Source organism: Oreochromis aureus, linkage group 19 (assembly GCF_013358895.1).
Source record: "Oreochromis aureus strain Israel breed Guangdong linkage group 19, ZZ_aureus, whole genome shotgun sequence".
In the NCBI taxonomy this organism is placed as follows: domain Eukaryota; kingdom Metazoa; phylum Chordata; class Actinopteri; order Cichliformes; family Cichlidae; genus Oreochromis; species Oreochromis aureus.
Window position 1 is genome coordinate 9145045 of NC_052960.1, and position 22193 is coordinate 9167237.

Below are 22193 nucleotides of genomic sequence, written 5' to 3' on the forward strand. Positions count from 1 at the left end.
CTGACATCAAATTTAAAGTGAGCATGCCTATTTAAAAAAAGAACGAGCATTTCTGTTTCAAAACTGGGTGTGTTGCCTTTGCAGTCATTTTTAAATGGCTATAAGATTTTGATGATTTGCATGTCAGTGCATTCTGGGGAATGCACTGACATGGGGAATGGGGTTTTGCAAAACTTCTGACATTTGAGGCCCCCGGATAGTTGCCTTGTTATAAAAGTTGCCACATTTTCATTAAGTCCTGTTATATTTTCACTTTTAGTTTATTTTTAAACAGTAACAGTGTGATGAAACCTGACTCGCATGTTCTGTGTAAATCATCTTTGTCCACCAATTCTTAGGTACTCGTGCATTTCATTCTCTCAATTTTGGATCTAAAAGGAAGTGGCAGAGTTGAAAATTTTCATTGCGAAGACGCACGATTAAAAATGAAAGACAAAGCTGGAGAGGCAAGGCTGCGGAGATTGGACAACAAATGTTGAACTTGGACCTCCCAGTTTGGAAGAAAACCACAGAGATGGTTTCTGGATGGAAGGAAGAGAAGCTTGGTGCGACAGATGAGGAATGCTAGGGATAGGGTGAGATGGAGGCAGGTGACCCCTAAAGGGAGCAGCCTAAAGAAGATGACAAACTTTTTAGTAATATTTCAGTTTTATTTACATAAAATGTAAACATTCAACTGGTAACATGAATGTAAGTGTAGTAAAAGGCATGTTTTGACTTGTATAAAACACAGAATGTAAACTCCTGGCAAACCTGCATGTGAATGCTGCAAAGGAAACATGATTAAAGAGATCCTTATAAATTTTAAACTAGTTCTTACAGGAATGTGCAGATTGCACTGAGTAGGGGGTAAAAAAAACCAAACAAAACCAAAAAAATCTTTGGAAATATGAATGTAATCTCAACTATTCGTTGTCTATAATAAAAAAAAAAAAATCTTATCTTGTACATCGACTAGTAGAGTTATGACAAAATACATTTATGCTATTTAAGCAGTGATTTTGGCTCAGACTGTCGCGCATGTTTGATACTTTAATAAATTTTAATCAACCTGGAAACACTGTAAGAACCCCTGCAGTTGTTAAGAAATGCTGGCACTAAAGTCGAGCAATTTAACTGCGAATTCAGGAAAAATCATTTGGAAAAAACATAATACTTGATAAAGATGCTGGTCTTTTACCCTGTGTTGACTCCTCACTGTATCCTACAACACATCAAGTTGCTTTTTTGCCTACACTATTCACATTGTGTCACAAAAAATATAAAGTCGAAAAAGGTATTTGTGTTTACATGATAATATGGTTGAGTGGTTTTGGTTTGAGAAGCTGTTGTAGAGCACCAAAATACTCAAGTTATTATAATGTAATTAATATATTATTACACAAAAAAGCAACTTCACATTATAGTACCTCTTACTTAAATTACCTGACTGCTTATTAGGTAGGAAAGTACAGAACATCAAAACAATAATGGAATTAATTAAATCAATGAAAAACTTTAATGTTAAGGACTCCTTGGAGAGCTGAGATAGATGGCGGTCGAAAGCCTAATTAGTCCCACTCGATTCCAAGAAGCTCGCAGCTGACGTCCCACAGTCTCCTCGCCGTCTCCGCACTTCTTCCCTGTGGGGCCACAAAGGCAGGGGCGCAGTCACTGAAATGAAAGGAGGAGGAGTGGTTATTACATAAGAACTTATGACGCTGTGAGTCATCACCCTGGGCACAAGGATCTCTTTTACCTTGTGTAATCGTATAAGCACTATCTTTTTTTTCCCCAAGAAGCTTTTTTTTAAGTCATAAGAAGTATCAATTACTCAGATCCAAACATTGGATCCAGTGCTCGGTCTGCTTACAAAGAGAGTGAACATCTTTATGTGCAAAGTTGTAAAAATAAAAGCAAAGAAGCACAACCAACGCAATGGTGCCTTACAGCAAGAAGGTACTGGGTTCAAATCCACCAGACTGGGGCCTTCAGGGTTCAGTTAGGCTAATTGGTGACTCTAAATTGCCTGTAGGTATGAATGTGAGTGGTTGTCTGGCTTTCTGTGTTAGCCCTGCAACAGCCTGGCAGGGGTATACCCCGACTCTTGCCTTATGACAGCCGGAATAGGCCCCAGCCCCCAACCCTGAATCGGGTATGAATAATAAAAAAAATAAATAATTAAAATAAAAAAATTTAAAAAGAAGTCAAGCTGCAAAGGGGAAAAAAGGAAAACCTTTAGATTCACTAGGGTTTTGGCATTAATTTACATAAAGTACATTTAGCTGCTTATCAATGTTACAATTGTAGCCGAAAACAATCTGACTAAACTAATAGCAGACAAGGATTTGTACTTCTCACGTGTTCAGTGTTCACATGTTCAGTGAACAATCACTTGCAAAGCAGGCTAACAAACTAACAGACGAATCAAGTAATTTCTGGAATGTTCTTTTGCGGTAACGCCTTCCATCAGATGTTTTGTGTGGCTGCTAAAAGTGAAACTGTGAATATTACATTCTGGAAAATTGTTTCAGTTCACTGTTATTTCTTCTTCATTTCATTCCACAGCCCCCGAGTTGGTTTCAGGTACATGGTTTGAATTGACCATTTCTTCCCTTTTCAGCTTCCAGGTATTGTTTTTTTATTTGCATGCTTGTTTTGTGTATCAGACAACGTCTTCTAAACTTCCCATCATAGACTACTACCCTGTAAAATTTGTTACAGTTTTGTAAAAGTTGTTGCAAGACGTACAGGTTTCAAACCATTATGCAACGTTACCCAGTTTCACAGCGCGGACAAGGTTCTGGTGTTGCTGCCTTTTTTACTCCAAACTTAACATTTTTGCATTTTTACATATTTTTTCTAAGGCAACAAAACAATTTATAACTGTTGTGGATTATCCAGGTGGACTTTTGCAAACTTGAGTATCAGCTAATTTTTTAGGTACAGCTGTCCAATCACATGGCAGCAACTCAATGCATTTAAGGATGCAGAAATGAAATAAATTTTAAACCGAACATCAGAATGAGGAAGACAGGTGATTTAAGTCACTCTGAAAGTTGCTGGTTGATATTTCAGAAACCACTGGTGTCTACTGGGATTTTCCATCTCTGTAGTTTAAAGTAAATGGTCCAAAAACGAAAGAATATCCAGTGAGAAGCGGTTCACCGAGTGAAAATGTCACAAACTAAGCTCAGAGGAGAACTGCCAAATTGCTCTGAGTTGATAGGAAGACAACAGTAGAACTAACATAAATAAAATACACTTCAGCTAAATACTTCTAATTTATTTGCCCAAACCACGCGGAGCCGCACTATAAGGACTAAAGAGCCGCATGCGGCTCCGGAGCCGCGGGTTGCCGACCCCTGGTCTAGATGAACTGCTGGACTTATAGGCCAGCAGGTTTAGGGAAGTCTTTATGGGGTCATGCTTTGACCCCACACACACACATAAACACACATACACACACAGGGTATTCTTTGTTCACATGTACACCCATGTAAGATGTCATATGTTAATGAACCTATGCATATTCATGTAACCACAATAAAAGAGCAGTGTTACGGGAGAGCGGACGAGAGCAATTGGGGTCAAGCGAAGGAACGGCGTTTGTCCGGTTCTCTCCCGTGCACGTAAAACATAAAGAACTTGCCTACTCGTGTCTTGCTTGCTGTGTAATTAAATTGTCTTCAACGTTCCAGCGAATGGGTTCAAGCTACAAACCTATCAGTACTCTTGTCTGTAAACAATGTATTTTTGACCTGTATTGACATGTATGTGTGGGCGTTAATTTTCTATGCTATAAAACCAGCATTCAATGTATTTTTGTCAGAGGAAAAGAGGAAAAGAAGCCATATGCTGATGGTTCTTCTCCTGTGTTAATAAACTCATCGTTTGATTGCACTTGTCTGGTGCCTCCGTCGTTTGTTGTCTGGTCTGCAGTTGATCGATCTCGCTTCAGGTCCTTTGACAAATGTTGTGATATAATATTCATCTAAAAGGTCCCAGCAGTGAAAAATACATTTCCTTTAAGTGTAAAACCAGGCTGATAAATTAATAACAATGACAAACCATGTTGGAGTCACTGGTGTAGACTAAGGTGTCAAATGCTCTGTGGTCAGGATGGAAAGTTTGGTAGCAGGAACAAATTACAGGTTGGTGCTTATACAGATTTTTCACTTCCTTTGTCTTTCTTTGTGTCCTACCTGAAGTGTTTCCCAGAGATAGAGTGCAGTTCCTCTGCAATGGCACAGTAGATGCTAGTCTGTGCTCCTTCCCGTGGAGTTTTCAGGAACACGGAGAAGATGGTGAACAATATCGTCATCAGAGTTGAATGTCTGGTCAGGTCGGAGTTTACCGTCCCCGGATGAACCGAGTTCACTGTGACATTAGTTCCTGTGAAAGAAATGCACCAACTTTTTGTCACAATTTTATCAGCTTAAATTTTAGGTAAAAACATTTCTTCTGTAAGTTTTCATGTTGGCTTTAAAAGCTTTAAAAGCTTCCATTTTAAAAGCTTGTTTATGAAAGACTGTGTTGTCACATTTTATGGTTGAGTCTTTCATTTAAGAAGCCTCAGAACACCTCGTGATCACCCTTGGCACAAATGCTCATCATTCCTCTCTCAGATATGAATGTCACATAGTTTCTCCCACACTTTGTGTTGCTGGTTACAATGTTTTGTATTTGTGTACCTTTGAGTCTGGAAGCCAGCTCTCTGGTGAACAGTACATTTGCCAGTTTGCTCTGGCAGTATGCTAATCCGCTGTTGTAGCTGCCCTGGCTCTGAAGGTCATGGAAGCGGATCCAGCCGAAGTTGTGTGCCAGAGAGGAGACCACCACAATCCGGGCCGGAGCGCTGCGCTTCAAAAGCCCGATTAGGAGGGACGTCAACAGGAAGTGGCCTGCAACATGTAACAATCATCCTTTCAGTGTATTTTATTTTGGAAATAACTGTCCCCACATTGGAGACTAATTGATTTACAGCGATGCTGGACAATAATTACAATGATTCACTGATTATAAAAGGTTCGATAAAAGGCGTACCCAAATGATTGACTCCGATATGCATCTCAAAGCCGTCGACAGTTTTCGTGTAGGGGCACATCATCACCCCAGCGTTGTTTATAAGGATATGTAGCTGGTTGACTTCTAAAAAAGAGAAGAACACAAAAAAGCTATTTAATAACCATACACTTGGGCTCTGTAGATGTGAGTATTAAAAAGCTAACCTGTGCTCACCTCTTAGGAATTTCTGTGCAAAGGCTCGTATAGAGCACGTATCTGCCAAATCGAGCTCCCGGACCTCCACTTGTGCTTCGGGGTAACTGGCTCGTATACTGGCCGCAGCCTCCTCACCCTTTTCCACATCTCGACACGCCATGATCACCCGAGCTCCTACCAGGTGACAAAGAAGCAGCAACTAAACTATTAACAAAAAAAATGAACTCAAAGGTTTGGTGTGTGGTTTGGAAAAATCAGAATTAATCTCTAGGGAAATTATGTAGCTGACCTGACCTGTTAGTCAGTGATGTAGAAAAGCATTTTCACTGATGACTCAAAAAACCTTTTAGAGAATGCAATTTATTTTTAAAGGCCAAGTAATTATTAAGTCCCACGCGCAGGAAATATTTGAGACTGTTGAAAGATTTAAACTTGTTACAATGTCATCCACTAAAAAGCATTAAAGAGTAACTTAATGCTGTAAGGTATAAAGTGTTGGGTCTGTGCTTCCACAAGCCCTGCTAGTTCTAGAGACTTATTCATCATGAAGAAAACAAGACAGTCAACGATCGATCGATTACACAGACGAGGGAGGCCTCGTCTGTGTCCACCACGAAAATGACCCCGACGATGGCCTCCTCTCGCTGCCTTTTATTGAGAAACAGTTCACACAAAACACATCCCAGCAAAGCAACGCCCACATGGTTCTAAGACAAGGCATTGTATGTATATGTGTGAACTTCTGTATGTAAATAAGAATGTGTGTGTGTGTGTGTGTGTGTGTGTGTGCGTGCGTGTCCTCCTCCTGACCAAAGAGGGTCATAAAAGCAGGAGCAACATCCTTGGTCATAAAGAGGGTAGTCTCCCCCACACCCAATGTATTGTTTACCATAGATAACAAAGTGAAACCATACAAAGGGCAAGAAGTTTTACCAAACATCAAAAAGACCTTCACAAGGATGTTGCCTGTAATAAAAGACTACAGCCCCCCACTCAGAACCTCGAGAATCTGGGGGAAGGACAGAAGAATCCTTTCATCACAGAGTTAAAACAATGTAGAGATGGTAAGCATAAAAATGACAACATTTAACAATCCACTCTAACATAAAGTGCCATGGAAAAAGTATTTTCCCCTTCCTGATTCCGTAGATTTTTTTGCATATTTGTCACGCTTAAATATCATCAAAAAAGCTTTTAAATTATTATATAATTTATTAAGGGGGGAAAAAAGCAATTTAAACTGACCTGACCCAGTGTGAAAAAAAATGATTGTTCAGTTCAGAACTAAAGAAGCCTCTTCACAAACTTTAAAGAAATGCAGTTGCCTTCTATCTCAAATTATTAAGATTTTAATGGCACTGTGAGTCATCATCAGCGACAAACCTAGTCCTAATCCTGTGCTTTCAGAATATGTAAATGTTTTTTATGTATTTCTTTAACATTTTGTAAAGCTTATTCCCCTGAGTATTTGGAATGAGGTGAGAAAAAAACGAATCATTCTAATCGACATGCATCAATCCCTTTCACTCGCACCTAATACATGAAGTTAGGGTTGAAGCTACGGTTGGAGGTCATGACCCACTCATAGGATTGAATTGTTTTTTTCTTAACGAAACCAAAATAAAACTTTATACCTTTTCCAAACCCAGACTGATGGCATATTGACCATATTATAATCATACAACAAGTCAAGTATTTATGTGACTACATTTAAAGCGAGGATTTCCTTGAGACCACAACAGCTAATTGTGTCACACCATGGTCCATTTTATTATGTATATTTTAAATGGGACAAGGACGCTGATTTCAGTCTTATTGCTTTAAGAGACTGCTGATTTCTCTCAGTAGCAGGTTATGGATTTAAAGAGGCACCTCGCATTGCCAGATCCAGGGCAGTCTCCTTCCCAATTCCTGTGTTGGCTCCAGTGATGAGGACCGTCTTCCCATCAAGACGAGTTGTGGACTTGCACACTCCTCCTGCTGCATATTTTCTGCACACAAACAAGACTGATTTATACTACACAAATTCTGCATCATCAAATGCAGCAGACAGCTCCATTTAAATGACTAGGAGCTCCTTCTGCAGTCTCTACATGCTATGCCCCCGTTAAAGCTGGCATTGTGGTGAAACCGGGTTAATTATTCACACAAAAACTTGGATAGTGAAGTGTGCAAGTGGTGCGAAACACACGCCAGTGAGCAGTGCCGCCACATAACCAATAGCTCTCTTGGAGTGTTGCATGCATATATAACTCCTCCCACGCTCCGGCTGCTGATAGGCCCGAGCAGCTCAGACGGAAGACACCCGGTTCATCTGTGCAAGAAAAAAAAACACCCTCCCACAGCTCAATTTTTCTATTTCATTGATCAGCAGCCTCATGTGAAATCACCATTAACGTAAAGCATTCACAAATAACGATCATGTGGCTTCATTAATCAAACTGATCCTCATCGTAATAACTACAACACACCACCTAAATGTCTTGTTAACCAAGTAATAACCTGCCCTGACATCCAGTGTTAAACTCTGCGTTTAAATTCTAATGACTGAGCGCGTGAAGTGGGCGCTTACCTTATTTGTGGTGCAAATAAAATCACCAGCAGCGTCACCACTCCGAGGCCCGCGATAATTAATAAAAGGAACATCATGCTATGGATCTGCGCTCCTCTGCCTCTTCCAGCAGGATGCTACCGAAGTGTAGGCGGAACAGCTGATGTCAAAGCAGGAATGGGGGTGCGAGCTGCAAACGGATGGGGTGAAGGTTGAACCACGCACAGGATCATGGGATTGTAGTTCGATGCGTGACAAGACGGCTACTGGAGACGTTACGTAACAGGGTACACCGAGTTTGCAGCTGGGCGCAGTGGTTTTAAAGTGAAATGTCATAAAAAGAAATTAACCAAATTTAGTTAAGAAATTATTAACAACAAAAAGACAAAGACAGAGTCACTTGTTTCAAATGTTTCAAATTTTTTGGTAAATGTAATTCATCTGCCCCGTCTTAAGCACACACAGAAAGTCAGTTTAATTATATTTTAGCCATTTGACAGCAGTAAAAATCCCCTATAGGTCATTTTTTAAGCTGGAAGCTTAATGAAATTTGCTAAAATACAGAAAAATTGAGGCTGCTCTGGGTCAAATTTTACCCACATCTATTCAAATCGATTTTAGATTCACCACTCTGGGTCAGCTCAAGGAAAATTGTGGTTTTATGCAACTGTAGATGGCATCTTTGTGTAATTACCTCTTTGTGGTGCTGGACTTTAAAGGGGACCTTCAAATAAAATGCAAAACAATGATGCATTGTAATAACACAACACAGTAACTTAAAGTGGAGTTTTTTAAAAGTGGAAGAAAGGTATGAGCAAAAAAAATGAATAACTTAATTAATAAATAAAAGAATGAGTGAATGTTTATTGCACATTATCACTGTTAGCAAATTTGGTCAGCTGGTAGCATTGCTTAGGGCTATTGCCCTGTTGTAAAAGCTGTCCTTGAGTCCGTTTTGTCCATGACTTCAGCAGCCTGAAGAGGATGTCCACCATCTCACCCTATCCCCTGTTCCTCTTCTGTCACACCAGCCCTCTGCATGAACCTGTTCTTTGGTCTTTTTTGTTTCCTCCTGCCTCGCAGACCTCGCAGGACTGTCTCCAAACCATACACCATAGCAGGTGTCTCTACCATCATATAAACCTTTATGAGGATGTTTTTATGACATAGTAGTGAGGGCAGTGTTAAACAGTTGTATTTGTTATACAAGAATATATATAATAAATCCCAACAGGTCCATAATGTGCCATTTTAACTTTCAATAAGATACATTGTAATTATTTTGACAGTGATGTTTTGATGTCTTAGGTAAAAACAAAACAAAACAAAAAACATGAAATAATACTCTCCCCCTGCTCTCTGAAACATTAATACATGATTAATCACCCATTTAGACAGGCTATTTATACATTCAAAATAGATCTGTACTTTAAAATTCGTTGTAGACACTTACTATGAGGATATTCCTCCATCTTCAACGAGGGGAACTCTGAATCCATGTAGTTTCAATAACAGAATAAACAAACATTTCCCAAGTAGCTCGGTTTAAAAACTACATTTCCCAGAAAGCCCCATTAACGTTGTCTCTGTAGCGCCTGAATGAAATAATTATTAAATAATTATCCAGGTGATTTTAAAACACGCTTTCCACAACATTTCACTATTTTGTTTTAAATTCCTACACAATTGTGTTTGTAAAATGTTTTTTAAATTTCATATCCAGTAAAAATAATTACATTTTAGTACGTTTGATTTTTGTTCCGGAGTTACGACGGTCGGTCGAAAACCATCCGGAAGAATCCCGAGGATCTGATTATAGTCCTAGCAAAACTACATACTTAAACTTGTGATCATAAACAGTGTTGTATTTTACAATAAAAGACAAAATTAATATCACAAGAAAGGACATTTAAACGACACGCAAAATGTCGTCGGAGGAATTCGAGAAGTTGCACGAAATGTACCGATCGTTGTACGAGGAGCTGAAGCTGATGCCAGACAAGGCTCAGAAATCTCACGGAGGTAAATACTTGCTCATAAAGCCGAGATTAGCAAAATAACTACGCCTTGGAATATAAGTTATGTGCTTTTTAAGTAACACTTGTACTGTCACTCCTGCAGAGGAGAGGAAGAGACTGGTGAGGACCTTTGATGAGAGACATGGGGAGGCTGAAGAAGTGGTGAGCTGTTTATCTTTTTCCCATTACAGCTAGCTAAAGTTCACTTGACTACTAGCTATGTCTTTTTCATGTAAATACACTTTTTTTCTTAAATTGAGGTTGAAATTAACTTTTTAAGAAATTTACCACCAGAGAAATAGTGAATTATCAAAATAATACATGCATTTGTTGTGCAAATAACACTTGTTCAATACAAAATGGAAACCTAGTGTACATTTTACCCCCAAAAAGGCATTTTTCTCTTGCCCAGTCTTTTTGGTAACCACAGTGCATTTCAAGTAAAACAGTGAAGTTTAAAAAAAAAAAAAAAAAACTTTTATTTTTTTTTCATTTTGTTGACACAAATCTTTTATAACTGTTATTCCATTGTTTAACATCAACATATTTTAAATAGTTATTTTAGAATTATGCACTCCAAATTGTGTCCTACAACATATGTGCAAACCTGTTACCAACACCTGTTTAACCTGGAAAAGAACGAGACAGTGAGTGACATGACAAAGATGCAGTGACATGATTGAGTCTTGTGCTAGCACCAGGGTTGGATATTTGCTTATACATTTTTTGGGGGGGGTTTCTCCAAGCTTTTGTGACTAGATTGAATGTGTCACTCTCACCAAAGCGACCTTATTACCTATATTATCAAAATCTAAGGGATGTTTCTAATATGTTGGCCATCAAGTTTATAAGAATAAAACCAAAATAAAATAAGCTCTCAATAAATTTAGTTAACAGCTCTCTGTAGTATTGTAAGTATGCCCTATTTTAATAGATTTTTAACTGTACATTAATTCAAACGGCACTGAAATGTTCTGATTTACGGAGGTTAAGCCTAAACTAGTGAATACATTAATAATATATCCTTGTTTCTATGGAGTAAGATCCTTTTTTGTCTTTTTCTCAAACAATAACATTTTCTTGTCTTTCTCCAGTTACAAGGAATGGAAGAGGAGCTGCGCATTGCCCCTCTGTCCTATCGAAATTCAATGAGCACAAAACTGCGTATGTACCGGCGAGACCTCGGCAAGCTTCAGAGGGACATGAAAAACTCAGCACCTGGCTTTGGCTCCTCGTACAACACAGTGCAAGGAAATCATGGCATCTACTCTTCACAAAATCAGCACAGTGTGAGTGAGGGGCTTTGGGACGCTTGGGTTTGCTGTTGCAGACGTGTGACAGGCCCTGTCCCTAGTCTGTTTGGATGCACAAAACATTATTTTATGATGTTGCTGTTATGTCAGACTGCATGTGTAGGGTAAGACTTTTTCTGGGTGTGTATTTTTTTCTTCCTCTTTTTGCTGAGGAATATCAGTGTGCTGTAACATAAGAAAAAAATACAAATAGGAGACGCACAAATCAAGAAAACATCTTCATCAGTTTGACACGAAATCCTCTCAACTTATAAGGGCTTATTTTTGAGCAGCACTTACATATCCAGACTGTATTATTTGACAGAGGATAACAACATTCATACTGCAGTTAGAAAATAATGACAAATTAAAAGCAAGAACTGTTTAAATTAAATAAAATGTAAGAGAAAAATGTCAACCCTGGTTCCTAGTGATCCTTGTGGATCTTATAAGCCATGCATTGGAATTGCAGAAGTTGTCATGACAGCAAAATGTCTATGTAAGTGTATTTCCAGAATAAATCTGCTTAAACTTGGTTTCATTTGTCGCTTTTCCCCATCTTTGCAGACGCACCTGCAGTCCCAGAGAGCGTTGCTTCTTGAGGGTACGGATGCTCTAAATAACGCCAGCCAGAGTATTGAACGCAGCCAGCGCATCGCTGCTGAGACAGAGCAAATTGGCACAGATATCATCGAGGAGTTGGGAGAACAGAGGGAACAGCTGGATCGAACCAGAAACAGAGTGAGCTGAGAATCATTATTACGCTTGTATTCTTGTACTGTGCTGTGCAAAAGTCTTTAGCCACCTGTGATGTCTATATGTCACTGACCTATGAATCGTTTAAGTTTAAAAAGGCACCTAAATCAAATGATGAACCAGTATTGATGTGTCTACACGTGACAGACAACTTATCACAAAAACACATTATTAGTTTCAAATTTTTTAGTTAAATATATGAAAAATGCCAAATATAACACAGTTCAACAGGCATAAAATACTATTTTTTGGACTAAAAATGTGATTTCCAAAAAGCTACTAGCTGTCAGCCTGACATATCTCTCTATCCTGTGCAGTCCTTAAAAATTTTAACCTAACTAAAACTTTAAATATTAACTTTCAAGCTCATTAGCATTTTAAATAAAAACTCTGTTTTTACCTTATGTGCTGTGTTTTCATGCATGTTTGCACATTTCAATAAATCGTTGCATATATTTCCTATTTTCCTACCAAACTATAAAGAAATGAACAGTTGCTCAAGACTTTGGCACAGTACTGTAGGAAACCTGAGATCTGAGATTAGTAGGTTTGTTGAAACTCTTCTGTCTTGTTGTTTTTGTAGCTTGCGAATACTGGAGAGAATCTGAGTCGTAGTAGAAAAATTCTTCGTGCAATGTCGAGGCGGTAAGTGCACCCTACAAGACGTCTTACACCACAGTAGTTCCTTCGTTTCTTTAATGCAAATTAAATATTTTTTGTGTGAGTCTCATGATTCTGATGGTTAGGGTCTCTTTTAAATGTTCTTGGAACACTTGAGCAGGGTTTAAGCATCTTATTGTTGCTTATTTTCTTTCTTACAGGCTGGTGACAAACAAGTTGCTACTGGGCATCATCATTTTAATGGAACTGGCCATTCTGGGTGCTGTGATTTACCTGAAGTTCTTCCGAAAATGAGCAGACTTCTTTAAGTTGTGGATCCAGGGCAAACTCAGACTCTATCTGTCTCTACTGACTATCCAGTAGCAATAATAACACTGTCCTGCTGTTTTCAGCTATCTGTGAACTCTGACAGGAGATTCTGTCCATTATTTGATGTGAATGGCAATTTGCCAACTTGCTAATGGACCAAACCTACAGAAGCTCTTTGAACTAAGATTTGCACTGTCACTCAATGCCATTGATGTCCTGCAGGATGATGATCTGGACTTGTCTGCTGGCTGTTACAGATCCCATGGATGATTCTTTGTAGCATCTTAGCTGAGTCAGAAAACAAGCTAATTGCGCCCACATGTCTCTCTGGGTGAAAGCACTTGTGAAATGTGACTGACAGTTCTAGAAAGCTATAATTCTCAGATTGGGTTACAAAACTGCTCAAATTCAACTGCTGATGTGTGAACATCTTTTACAATATGATGAAACGGCACCTGACAACAAAATAATTTCTTTTCTGTGTTTAAGTGGTTTTGTGCTTAAAAAAAAGACTTAAATTTTAAATCAGATATATCAGTGAAATAAATTGATGCAATGTCTTAATACAGTTCATGCAAAATTACTGTACAATTCAAAAATCACTGTTATAAATAGGTTTTTGGTTTCTGATTTGATGTCTTTCACAACATTAAAGTTTATCTTTAACCTCAGTTTGCATCAGATCTGATATTTTTAAGGAAGGAAAACAGTTAAGAAAAACACTCTGTGGAAGCCCTGATCAGGTTAATAAAAGGTAAACAGCACCTCTTACCATGGAGTTCATTCTCAAATAACTGACCATATGGTGTTTTCCAGTGGTGTTAAGGGAAACGGTACACCTGCCTTAATGTTTTTCTATTTCATCGTGCCCACCTGGTGTGTTCTAGAGTATACAAACAAGTTTGGTGACCTGCTTGTGTATGACAGGGTTAGATAAGGAACATTGTAGAAAGAAGGAAATATCATTTTAATGTGCTAAAATATCGCCTTTGAAGTTCTTTCAATCCTTTCCATCTTCTTAAGCACAAACGGAACATTCTAGGGTTTTATAACCTAATTTAAAGGACACAAAATACAAATGCAAACAGAATGCAGTGATTTAGTTGAAAGATAATACTCAGATAACTTATAAAATATTAAAACTTAGATTTTTTTTTATTTTCATGCTCATTGCAAATGAATTTTTCCATGCTCACATGTTTCCAACAACAAAACATGCTGCTGGCAAATATTTTCAGTGTGACATATCTGGTTTGCAGGCTGGCCCGTTTAGCACTTTCGAGTAGGTATGGATACATATGTTACTGTGATACATACAGGGTGTGTTTGGGTATGGTCTTGCTGAAATACGAAAGGTCTTACCTGAAAAAAATGTTTTGATTGTTCCTGTGCTATGTTTTTAAAGAATTAAATAGCTTTTCTAGTCTTGTTTCCCTCTTCAAACATTTCTGAAATTTGTTGCTGGCATGAGGTTTAAAATGACTGTAAATTTTTTTTAAAGAAACAAAAACATTTCTCAGTTTCAGAATGTTATAAATAGTTTTTTTTAACCATTTTCAATGTATTCAATTAAATAAAACAGTTTTCAAATTATGATTCATTTCCATGATACAACTAATAACATAACAGAAATCATTCTATTTTATGGGGAAATGTAATGATTTCTATTTAATCATTCTATTTCACATACGGGGGATGTACACCATAGAAGAGTAATTATGAGGTTCATATTTGTGGAGTTTAGTGATATTTCAGCAACTTTTGGGTTAATTGATGATGAATGTGGTAGACATTCCTCAGGGTTATTCTTTGGTTCTTCATTTAGTAAATTCACCAGTTAATTTGAGCAATATATTACTCTGATCACCAAACTAAGCTAAAAAGTTTCACGTTAGATTGAAACAGTGTCGTTATACTTTGCACAAAATAATGAGGAGATAAGACACGTGTACAAACAAACAAAAAATTTTAATCATATTAAAGGAAGACCAAAATAGAAGCTCTTTGTTACAAGGACAATAGTCATTCAGTGGCCACATTAAGCTAAACATAGATAACAAGCCATACTTTAGTTCACACATAATGATACAAACAGTTATTACTTTTTCTAGGGATGCTGAAATAGTGGTGTGCAAATCACTATAGTCCATGTATTGATTCACAGTAAAAATACAAAAGTAAACTCTAAAGAAAATACAGTAACTACAACTATCACAGAAGTGATAGGATACTTCTAGTTTTAACTAACTGGCACAGCCACAAAACAGTCCACAGTAGACTGTGAACTTCAAAGTTGTACATACATACTCAATATTTTTGTACCACTGATGCAAGCTGATTCTCTCATAAACCAAACATGATAGATACTTGGCAGCTGTGTAAACGTACACTTAAGATTAACCATCTACCCATCATTTCTTAGCCACTTATTGGAGGTTTGCAGGAGTGGAGGCTATCTCTGATAGTGCTAGAGGCTCTATCACAGATAGCCAGATAAGTTATTACACATAATAATAATAAAATAAGTTAGTATTGCTGTATCCCCAATAGCTGTATTGGTGTCTAAATTCTGTCAAAGGCTTTTCTCAGCATTATCAATATGAACAAAGATTATACAAAGCCCTTTCGTAGTTTCATGAATCCCGACATAATTTAGCTTTCAAAGTGAAAGACCAAGCAGCAAAAAGATTGAAAAAAAAAAAAAAAAGCTTTAAACTGTCACCTTTCAAATAGATATAGTCTTTGCAGTCTTGTATTTAAATCTGTGGAATGGTCAGGGATGACAGTGTTGAAGTCCATAGCTTTGCTTCATGCCTTTAGAGGCGAAGCTCTGTGTCGTTTTTCCCAGGGGGGATTTCGTCCATGGATGTGTGAGCGCCTTCTCTCGTTTGTCCCAATGATGATGCAATGACATCAACTGCTAACGTCGCAGTAGCCTCCACAGCTTCAGGACTTGCCCCAAGGTCAGGATTTACTTCTACCAGGTCCATGACTGACAGCAGACCTGCACACCAAGATGATGACAAGTTAGATTTGACAACCAGACAGTCAAAGACCTTTAAGAAATCTAGAAAAGACCAAAGGAAATGAAAGCCATAACTGTAGTGATCTGTACCTGTGTTATGAATTTCCTCTGCGATGTAGATTCCCTCTCTGTAGGTCAGACCTCCATTTACTGGTGTTCCTGTGGCAGGAGCCAGAGATGGGTCGAATGCATCGATGTCAAAGCTCAAGTGTATTGGTCGTTGTTTTCTGTCAAGATGGTAATAAAATTAAACATCTCAGTTCAAACACTTATAACTATTTTTATTGTATCAATTAAAAATTGAAAAATTAAAAACATTAGAAACGTTATCATTTTAAAATCTATTATAATCACAATTTGGTAATATTACCTTGCCAGAAGATGGTCAAAAGTGACTTCCATGACCCTTTGGATGCCCAGCCTGTCGATATCTCTCATGGTGAAATACTGGATACCGAGGCTCTTGAGGAATTGGCTGCAATGCACAAAATTAAAATACATCAAGAACTATTTTTCAGAGTGCACCCCAGCTTCGTATACTAAAACGTTTTAAATGTAAGTACTTACTACTCCCCAGGGTCAACGTCCCGCAGTCCAATGTACACCAGATCTCTTGAGCTGAGAAATGGCTTAGTCCAGGAGAACCCAGGGATATCTGGCATCTGGTGAGTGAAAAGAGGTAGTTTAATATGTCATACGGGATACTAAAAAAAAGCAATAATACTTTTTTTTTTAAAAGTACAGAATCCCTTATGTAGGTACATAAGTGTTTTTTTTAATATATCTTTAGTGAAGCTAAATGTTTTTCCTCACCTTGTCTTGCAGCTCTTTGAGCATGAATGCCACAGGTTGACCATGGAGGTTTCCTGAAGGGGATGTCATGGGTGTATTGATATCTGCATGAGCATCAACCCAGATAAGGCACAGGTCAGGACAATGCTGGGCATGGCCGCTCACTGATCCAATAGCAAGGCTATAACAGATGTAGAGCAGCTTTAAAGATATCTGTGCAATGGATTTATAATATTAATACACAGGAAAAACATCCAAACACTGGACTTGTTGTACAGAGTAGGCTATCTTCTAGTATTGCCAATATGTTCTGTACCTACCTGTGATCACCTCCCAGCATAAGAAGAGTGTGGCCAGCACTGACAGCATTCCTCACTGCTCCAGACAGCTTTTTATTTGCTGCACCCACAGTCCGAGGGAACTTTACATCCATGTAGGGCTCATCCTCCTCCAGGTGTTGGAAGTTGAGATCCCCAAAGTCATGGACAGAAAAGTCTAAAAACACAACAACAAACATCCATACATTTAAACTACTTTGCGCTGTCACACTTGCTACAGTTTACAATGACGCACTGAACAGGAGTACACTATTTTCTCAGGAAATCTGAATAAAGGAACTGGTAACCTGATGGTTTCAAACAACCTGAGGATTTGTAATTAGCAGACGTGCCATGTGCAGGTGTCAGTTAGACAGCCTACATAATCCGTAGCTCCCGTGACTTAACATGCGTTTGTCTGACCTTGCAGTCTCATGGGTTTGAGTCATTCAATGCCAGTGGAACTAGTGACGGAGCACTTTCCATTAGTCTCGTTTCCCACATCGGGTCAGGTTTCAGTGACTGTAGTTTGCCTTAAACTACGTGGTTGCAGAAGACTTAAAAGTTTAGATATAGACTGCGAAGTAAACAAGTGAAGTGTTTCGCCATATTAAGGTTCATCCAGCTATATGAGCCTAGATGGTAGTGTAGTATTACTCTGCTGATCCAAGGGTGACCAATGCGGTTCATGACCATTCGTAGACAGGACAGGAATAGCCCTTGTTTGATGCAACAGTGAGCATCTCTTGCAAGACAATTCATAAATTTTTCAAAGAAATGAGCTTTTAAATTTAAAATGCAAGATTACTAGCGCTATTTTTCATATGTAAAGGCATGTTAAATTTTTGTAAATGCCAGTGATTATTGGTTTGATTATATCTATAAATTTTTAATTTAAACAATTTGTACAAATTGACAGGAAACCAAGAGAGTGTGAAGATGTAAGAGTACATGGCAGCTAGTTCTCTTACTGTTTGGTTTCAAGTGTCCTCCTCTGTTAGTGACATAGCAGCTAGATCTCATTTCATTGCTGCCAATTTGGCCACCACGGAATTGATTCCTGGCCAACATTTTACATTAGATTACATATTTTCAGGTTTTATTTTACTTTTTAAAAACCACCTTGTGATATATACCAAGGTTGTTTATAAAAACTTACTATCAAACTTACAACAGTCTGAGATTCAGCAAAGTAAGAACAAACTGATGAGTGTATATACAGTTTAAGGTATTTTGGAGGATATGGTTATATGTAATTGTGCACATCCACTTAGTGGCCATACAGAAAAATGAAAGTAAGCCAGTGACGCACTGTATAATGTATGGGTGAGACAAAGGGAGCGCTCTTCCTTTTGCACAACATGTTTACGACTCATGAGCTGATGTGTGGAACAGAACAAACTGGATTACCTGGGTAGTTAGGTAAGGGAAGTTCGGAAGTTACTACCTAAAGGCCTGCATTAAGCTGCCATTATCACACACCTTCATTAGTTTTTCTGTTATATTTACAGACGCAGGAGCGGTTTGTGGTGCAAATGGGGATTCTGGTGAGCCAAGAAGTATCACAACAGCAGATTTACATTTCATTTTAGTTGAAATTTCAAGCCATTACTTTGGGCATTTTCAGTATATTTACTAAGCATAAAACAGATTAATTTGAACTACCTTTACTACAATAATTAATGGAGGACATCATAATTTATATTGTGTTTGTCCCATGCACAATATTAATCTACATTAACCTTATCACTCCAAAGGTACTTAACTATGTCTGGATCACAGATAGACTTTAAGTACCCTGGGATAGCTGTGACCTTATCATGGCCTGCACTCCTCTCTTTATTCATGAATCCTTTCCTGTTGGTCATTCCCTCCCCTTTGGAGTGGAATTTCAATCACAATGGCACCTCGCTGACATGCGCACAGAGGGGGTTCTTTTCACCTGCTGTCCCTTTCACGTTAAAGGTACTACTTCTTTTCACACCGGACTGCGTAGGAGTTTTCATTTGGACCACATAAAAAGTAACAATGTCTGTCTCTGCAGTGACGACATAATGGAAATAACACCGTCATCTTCATTCTGGGCTCTTATGAGCATGTGCAAGAACGGCGGTGGGGGGTTGGGGGCAAGAATGACTGAGCAATACGTGTAATTTCCCACAAGAAGAGCGAGACGCCGGCGTGCCATGTTGACAGCTTTCACAATATCCTCCTGTAATGTCTCGTCTTTCCGTCCTATGCATGAGTTTGTAGCCATTATACAATAACATTTCGACGAGGATTAACATCAAACATCGGAGAGGATGTTCGAGGTTTCTCTCTTTGACTGGCTTTAATATGGCATTAAACATGCACAAATATACATTCGGGAGCCTATAAATAAATTTACTTTTACACCCGACACGACGTTTTATCCTGTAAAACTAATGACGAAAGCCTCAAACTGGACTCGCGCGTAAATCACTTTGTTCTCCGAAACATGTGCGCCAAATCTCTCTTCTAGGTTACATATCATTTGTTTATATTTACTGTCTCCCGGTGATGTAACAGACTGACTGACGACCGAGCGCTGAAGCTATGTCTGTCTAAAAGTCTGCCGGGTTAAGCTGCAGGTTACACCCACCGACAAGTTACATAACGCAGCACCACCGGCAGCTCCACGATTATCCGCTCGTTCGTCACTTACCAAAATTTGAAAGCCTCTCCATGAGCCCCGCATCCCTGATGACTTTAGGGCCATGCTCCACACCTCTCTTCTTCTGTAGGGAAGGAAACATGGGGGTTATTAAACTGTTGAAGATGATAGGCTCTTTAAAATTAATGATAATGTTAAAAAAAAAAAAAAACCTCGATATCTTACTTGTCCTTTTGAAAACGGAGCGCCAAGCACGGCCACCGATTGAGCTCTGCTTTGCTGGCAAGTATGGTTGAAATGACGGGAAGAGTGGAAAAGACGGGAAAGCGCTCCTCTCAAAGCCATTCTCGGGAATTAAAAGTCGCCCCGGTCACAATGAAACCGACTCGGAGTCTGACGAAAGCACAGTGAGATGTTGCGCCGGAGGATGCTGAATGTGTCGTTGGTGCAGGAGAGGCGGTCTTTATGACTCGTCAATCTACTGAATATTTATGAGACTGTGACTCTGACAACGAATACGAAGAGAACTCCTCTTAATTCAGTCATAAAATAAAATAAAAAAAAAAAACCCTCTGCCGCCTACCATAAAAAAGCGTAATTTCTTTTAAGCGTTTGCAATGTGTTATGAGCTTTTCTTACCGAGGCACGTCTTGATATATATAGAGCGTCTGACGTCAGGTTGAATGACACACCTTCGTAGTAGCCAATAGCAACTATGGAAAGAAGTGGGTTCGCTTTTAGGCGTGTCCTGCAAACTAATGTGGGCCAAGGGGTGTTTTGTGAAATGTTGGGACGCGCTGCTGCAGTGTCATCAAAGTGGAAATTTCCACAGACGCAGCGTAGTGTAATGATCCGCTTGTTTACATTAAACACTCTTGACCGAGGTGTTTGTCCACGCGTGTCCTAAAGCTCCGGCCAAAACATATCCCACTTGATTTCAGGCCAACATAAAAACATGTTATTATCTGGGTAAGTGTATAATTACGGGGTTTATCTTTCACCAGCGCAAGAAATTTCACACTCTAAAGCAATAAAAGAATCTCAAGTGCAAGTTCATGTTTTACCGAAACCAAAAAAAAAGTTATCATAGGCAATGAATTAACTGAAAGTAAAATGGACTTAAACAGCAAAGATTTCTAATAAATATAACGATCGATTGTTTTATTATTTATGTTTATTTAGTTGATGAATTGCAGTTAGTTTATAATTATAATTTTATTTTACAAGTAAAGGAGGACACAATGCTTCGCGGACTTACTCTGTTTCCTGTCCTTAACGTGAAACTGCGGTTTATTACTGTTAATTAGTTGTTATAGTCTTGTCAGGCTAAGATGAATCCACTATATCTTTATGTACTCGGATTTTCTCGCAAGCACGATGCACAGCGTTCAGGTGAAATTATTTACATCACAGGCAACACAAAGATAGCTCGGATTCATTAACATGGGCTATTGTGGGTACAAAGTAGTGCATTTCTAAACTTCAAGCCTAATTGCAAATCCTAACCCTAATCCTAACCCACTGAGCGGTTCTAGGCGAGTTTTTCTTCTGACGTCATTAGCCCACCTCACATGCATGACTGTGGCATGACGCAGTGAACAAAAATAAACATACTGTACTACGAAACAGAGGTTAATATTAAGGTAAGTTCGGGATTAACCCTGTGGTGTCTGTACCCTGTGGTGTCTGTGAACCTGAGCAGGTTCACATGCTTTAGGATCATAGGATCAAGTGATTTTCTATTTTCGACAAATAAAATTAGACGCTAGTAAAAATTTATTAGTCCCTTTTACTTTCCGCACACAGATGTCTGAGGGGGACTTCCAAGGCAATTCTCTGGAAACTTGACTGGGAAGTAGGCGAGGATTTCATTCTTGCTCATCTCTAATGCTGTGAACCTGTGAACCTGCTGTGAACCTGCTCAAGGCAATTCTCTGGAAACTTGACTGGGAAGTAGGCGGAAGTAGACACCCAGACTAGAGCTGGGGTAATATAAACTAAACTGTCATTTAATAAAATACTCGATTATGAACCATTAGATTCTCTTGTTGTAATATCGCTGTCTGTTATCTCGAATAGATGGACAGCTTTCTTAATGGGTTTTAAACAAGCTTAATTTTATTATTACGGTAGCTCCTTTCAGGTCTTGTTGACCAAAGCGCATTCATGTAGTAGTTTGATGCTACTGTACTGTACAGGGATGTTCATCTGGGGCAGCTTTGTTGCTTTCATTTTGTATTACGTGTGTAACCTCTTCATGTTTTTCTAAAACTCTTTATTCTTCCTTTGTAAATCAGCTGTTCAGCTGCGGGTACAGTAATCAGTGTGAATGGGCCCCTTCTCCTTTTTTATCACTTTTTAAAAATGGGACCAAATAAAGTATCTGTGTATAATCTTCTTCTATTGCACTTACTGGTCTCGCACGTCTGATTAGATGTAAACTGTATTTATACGTGTGTAATGACAATAAAGTTGAATCCTAATCCTAAATATTTTTCTTATCCTCAGTAAAACGTAAAATTGAAAGTGGAAATAAAAAAAAGTTCAATGCCTCTCTGTCATTGCACAAACAAATTAAAAGGAACTTTCTCGTGATCAAGATGAACACTTGGGTGGCACCGAAACATGTTTGTTTTCCCTCAGCAAATAGTCTACAGTCACGACTTTGCTCTTGA

The 22193-nt window shown here is 38.6% G+C and overlaps 3 protein-coding genes across 3 annotated transcripts; 1 reads left to right on the forward strand and 2 right to left on the reverse strand.

The window, feature by feature from the left end:
• Positions 1 to 629: 629 nt before the first annotated feature.
• rdh12 (retinol dehydrogenase 12) lies at positions 630 to 7978 on the reverse strand. Its single transcript, XM_031733481.2, has 7 exons — positions 7775 to 7978; positions 7075 to 7193; positions 5221 to 5376; positions 5026 to 5130; positions 4674 to 4883; positions 4185 to 4374; positions 630 to 1653 (listed from the first exon to the last, which is right to left on the reverse strand). The coding sequence occupies exons 1-7, from the start codon at positions 7849 to 7851 to the stop codon at positions 1551 to 1553; spliced, it is 960 nt and encodes a 319-aa protein (XP_031589341.1). The 5' UTR covers positions 7852 to 7978; the 3' UTR covers positions 630 to 1550.
• Positions 7979 to 9536: 1558 nt separating this feature from the next.
• vti1b (vesicle transport through interaction with t-SNAREs 1B) lies at positions 9537 to 13420 on the forward strand. The gene is made up of 6 exons (XM_031733483.2): positions 9537 to 9775; positions 9875 to 9933; positions 10866 to 11060; positions 11631 to 11804; positions 12403 to 12464; positions 12641 to 13420. Exons 1-6 carry the CDS (start codon positions 9679 to 9681, stop codon positions 12732 to 12734), a joined length of 681 nt encoding a protein of 226 aa, XP_031589343.1. The 5' UTR covers positions 9537 to 9678; the 3' UTR covers positions 12735 to 13420.
• A 1284-nt stretch (positions 13421 to 14704) lies between these two features.
• Positions 14705 to 20134, reverse strand: arg2 (arginase 2). Its single transcript, XM_031733484.2, has 8 exons — positions 19744 to 20134; positions 19570 to 19642; positions 16887 to 17061; positions 16588 to 16747; positions 16342 to 16436; positions 16145 to 16249; positions 15865 to 16001; positions 14705 to 15753 (listed from the first exon to the last, which is right to left on the reverse strand). Exons 1-8 carry the CDS (start codon positions 19861 to 19863, stop codon positions 15566 to 15568), a joined length of 1053 nt encoding a protein of 350 aa, XP_031589344.1. The 5' UTR covers positions 19864 to 20134; the 3' UTR covers positions 14705 to 15565.
• Positions 20135 to 22193: the final 2059 nt, after the last annotated feature.

Coding starts and splice junctions, on each gene's coding strand:
- rdh12 (XM_031733481.2), bottom strand. CDS start 7,851: ATGATGTTCCTTTTATTAATTATCGCGGGCCTCGGAGTGGTGACGCTG. Junction 5,131..5,220: donor TGCACAGAAATTCCTAAGAG/GTGAGCACAGGT, acceptor TCTCTTTTTTAG/AAGTCAACCAGCTACATATC. Junction 4,375..4,673: donor GCTGGCTTCCAGACTCAAAG/GTACACAAATAC, acceptor TTTCTTTCACAG/GAACTAATGTCACAGTGAAC.
- vti1b (XM_031733483.2), top strand. CDS start 9,679: ATGTCGTCGGAGGAATTCGAGAAGTTGCACGAAATGTACCGATCGTTG. Junction 9,934..10,865: donor ATGGGGAGGCTGAAGAAGTG/GTGAGCTGTTTA, acceptor GTCTTTCTCCAG/TTACAAGGAATGGAAGAGGA. Junction 12,465..12,640: donor CTTCGTGCAATGTCGAGGCG/GTAAGTGCACCC, acceptor TCTTTCTTACAG/GCTGGTGACAAACAAGTTGC.
- arg2 (XM_031733484.2), bottom strand. CDS start 19,863: ATGGCTTTGAGAGGAGCGCTTTCCCGTCTTTTCCACTCTTCCCGTCAT. Junction 19,643..19,743: donor CTCCGTTTTCAAAAGGACAA/GTAAGATATCGA, acceptor CCTTCCCTACAG/AAGAAGAGAGGTGTGGAGCA. Junction 16,002..16,144: donor TTTGACCATCTTCTGGCAAG/GTAATATTACCA, acceptor CCATCTTGACAG/AAAACAACGACCAATACACT.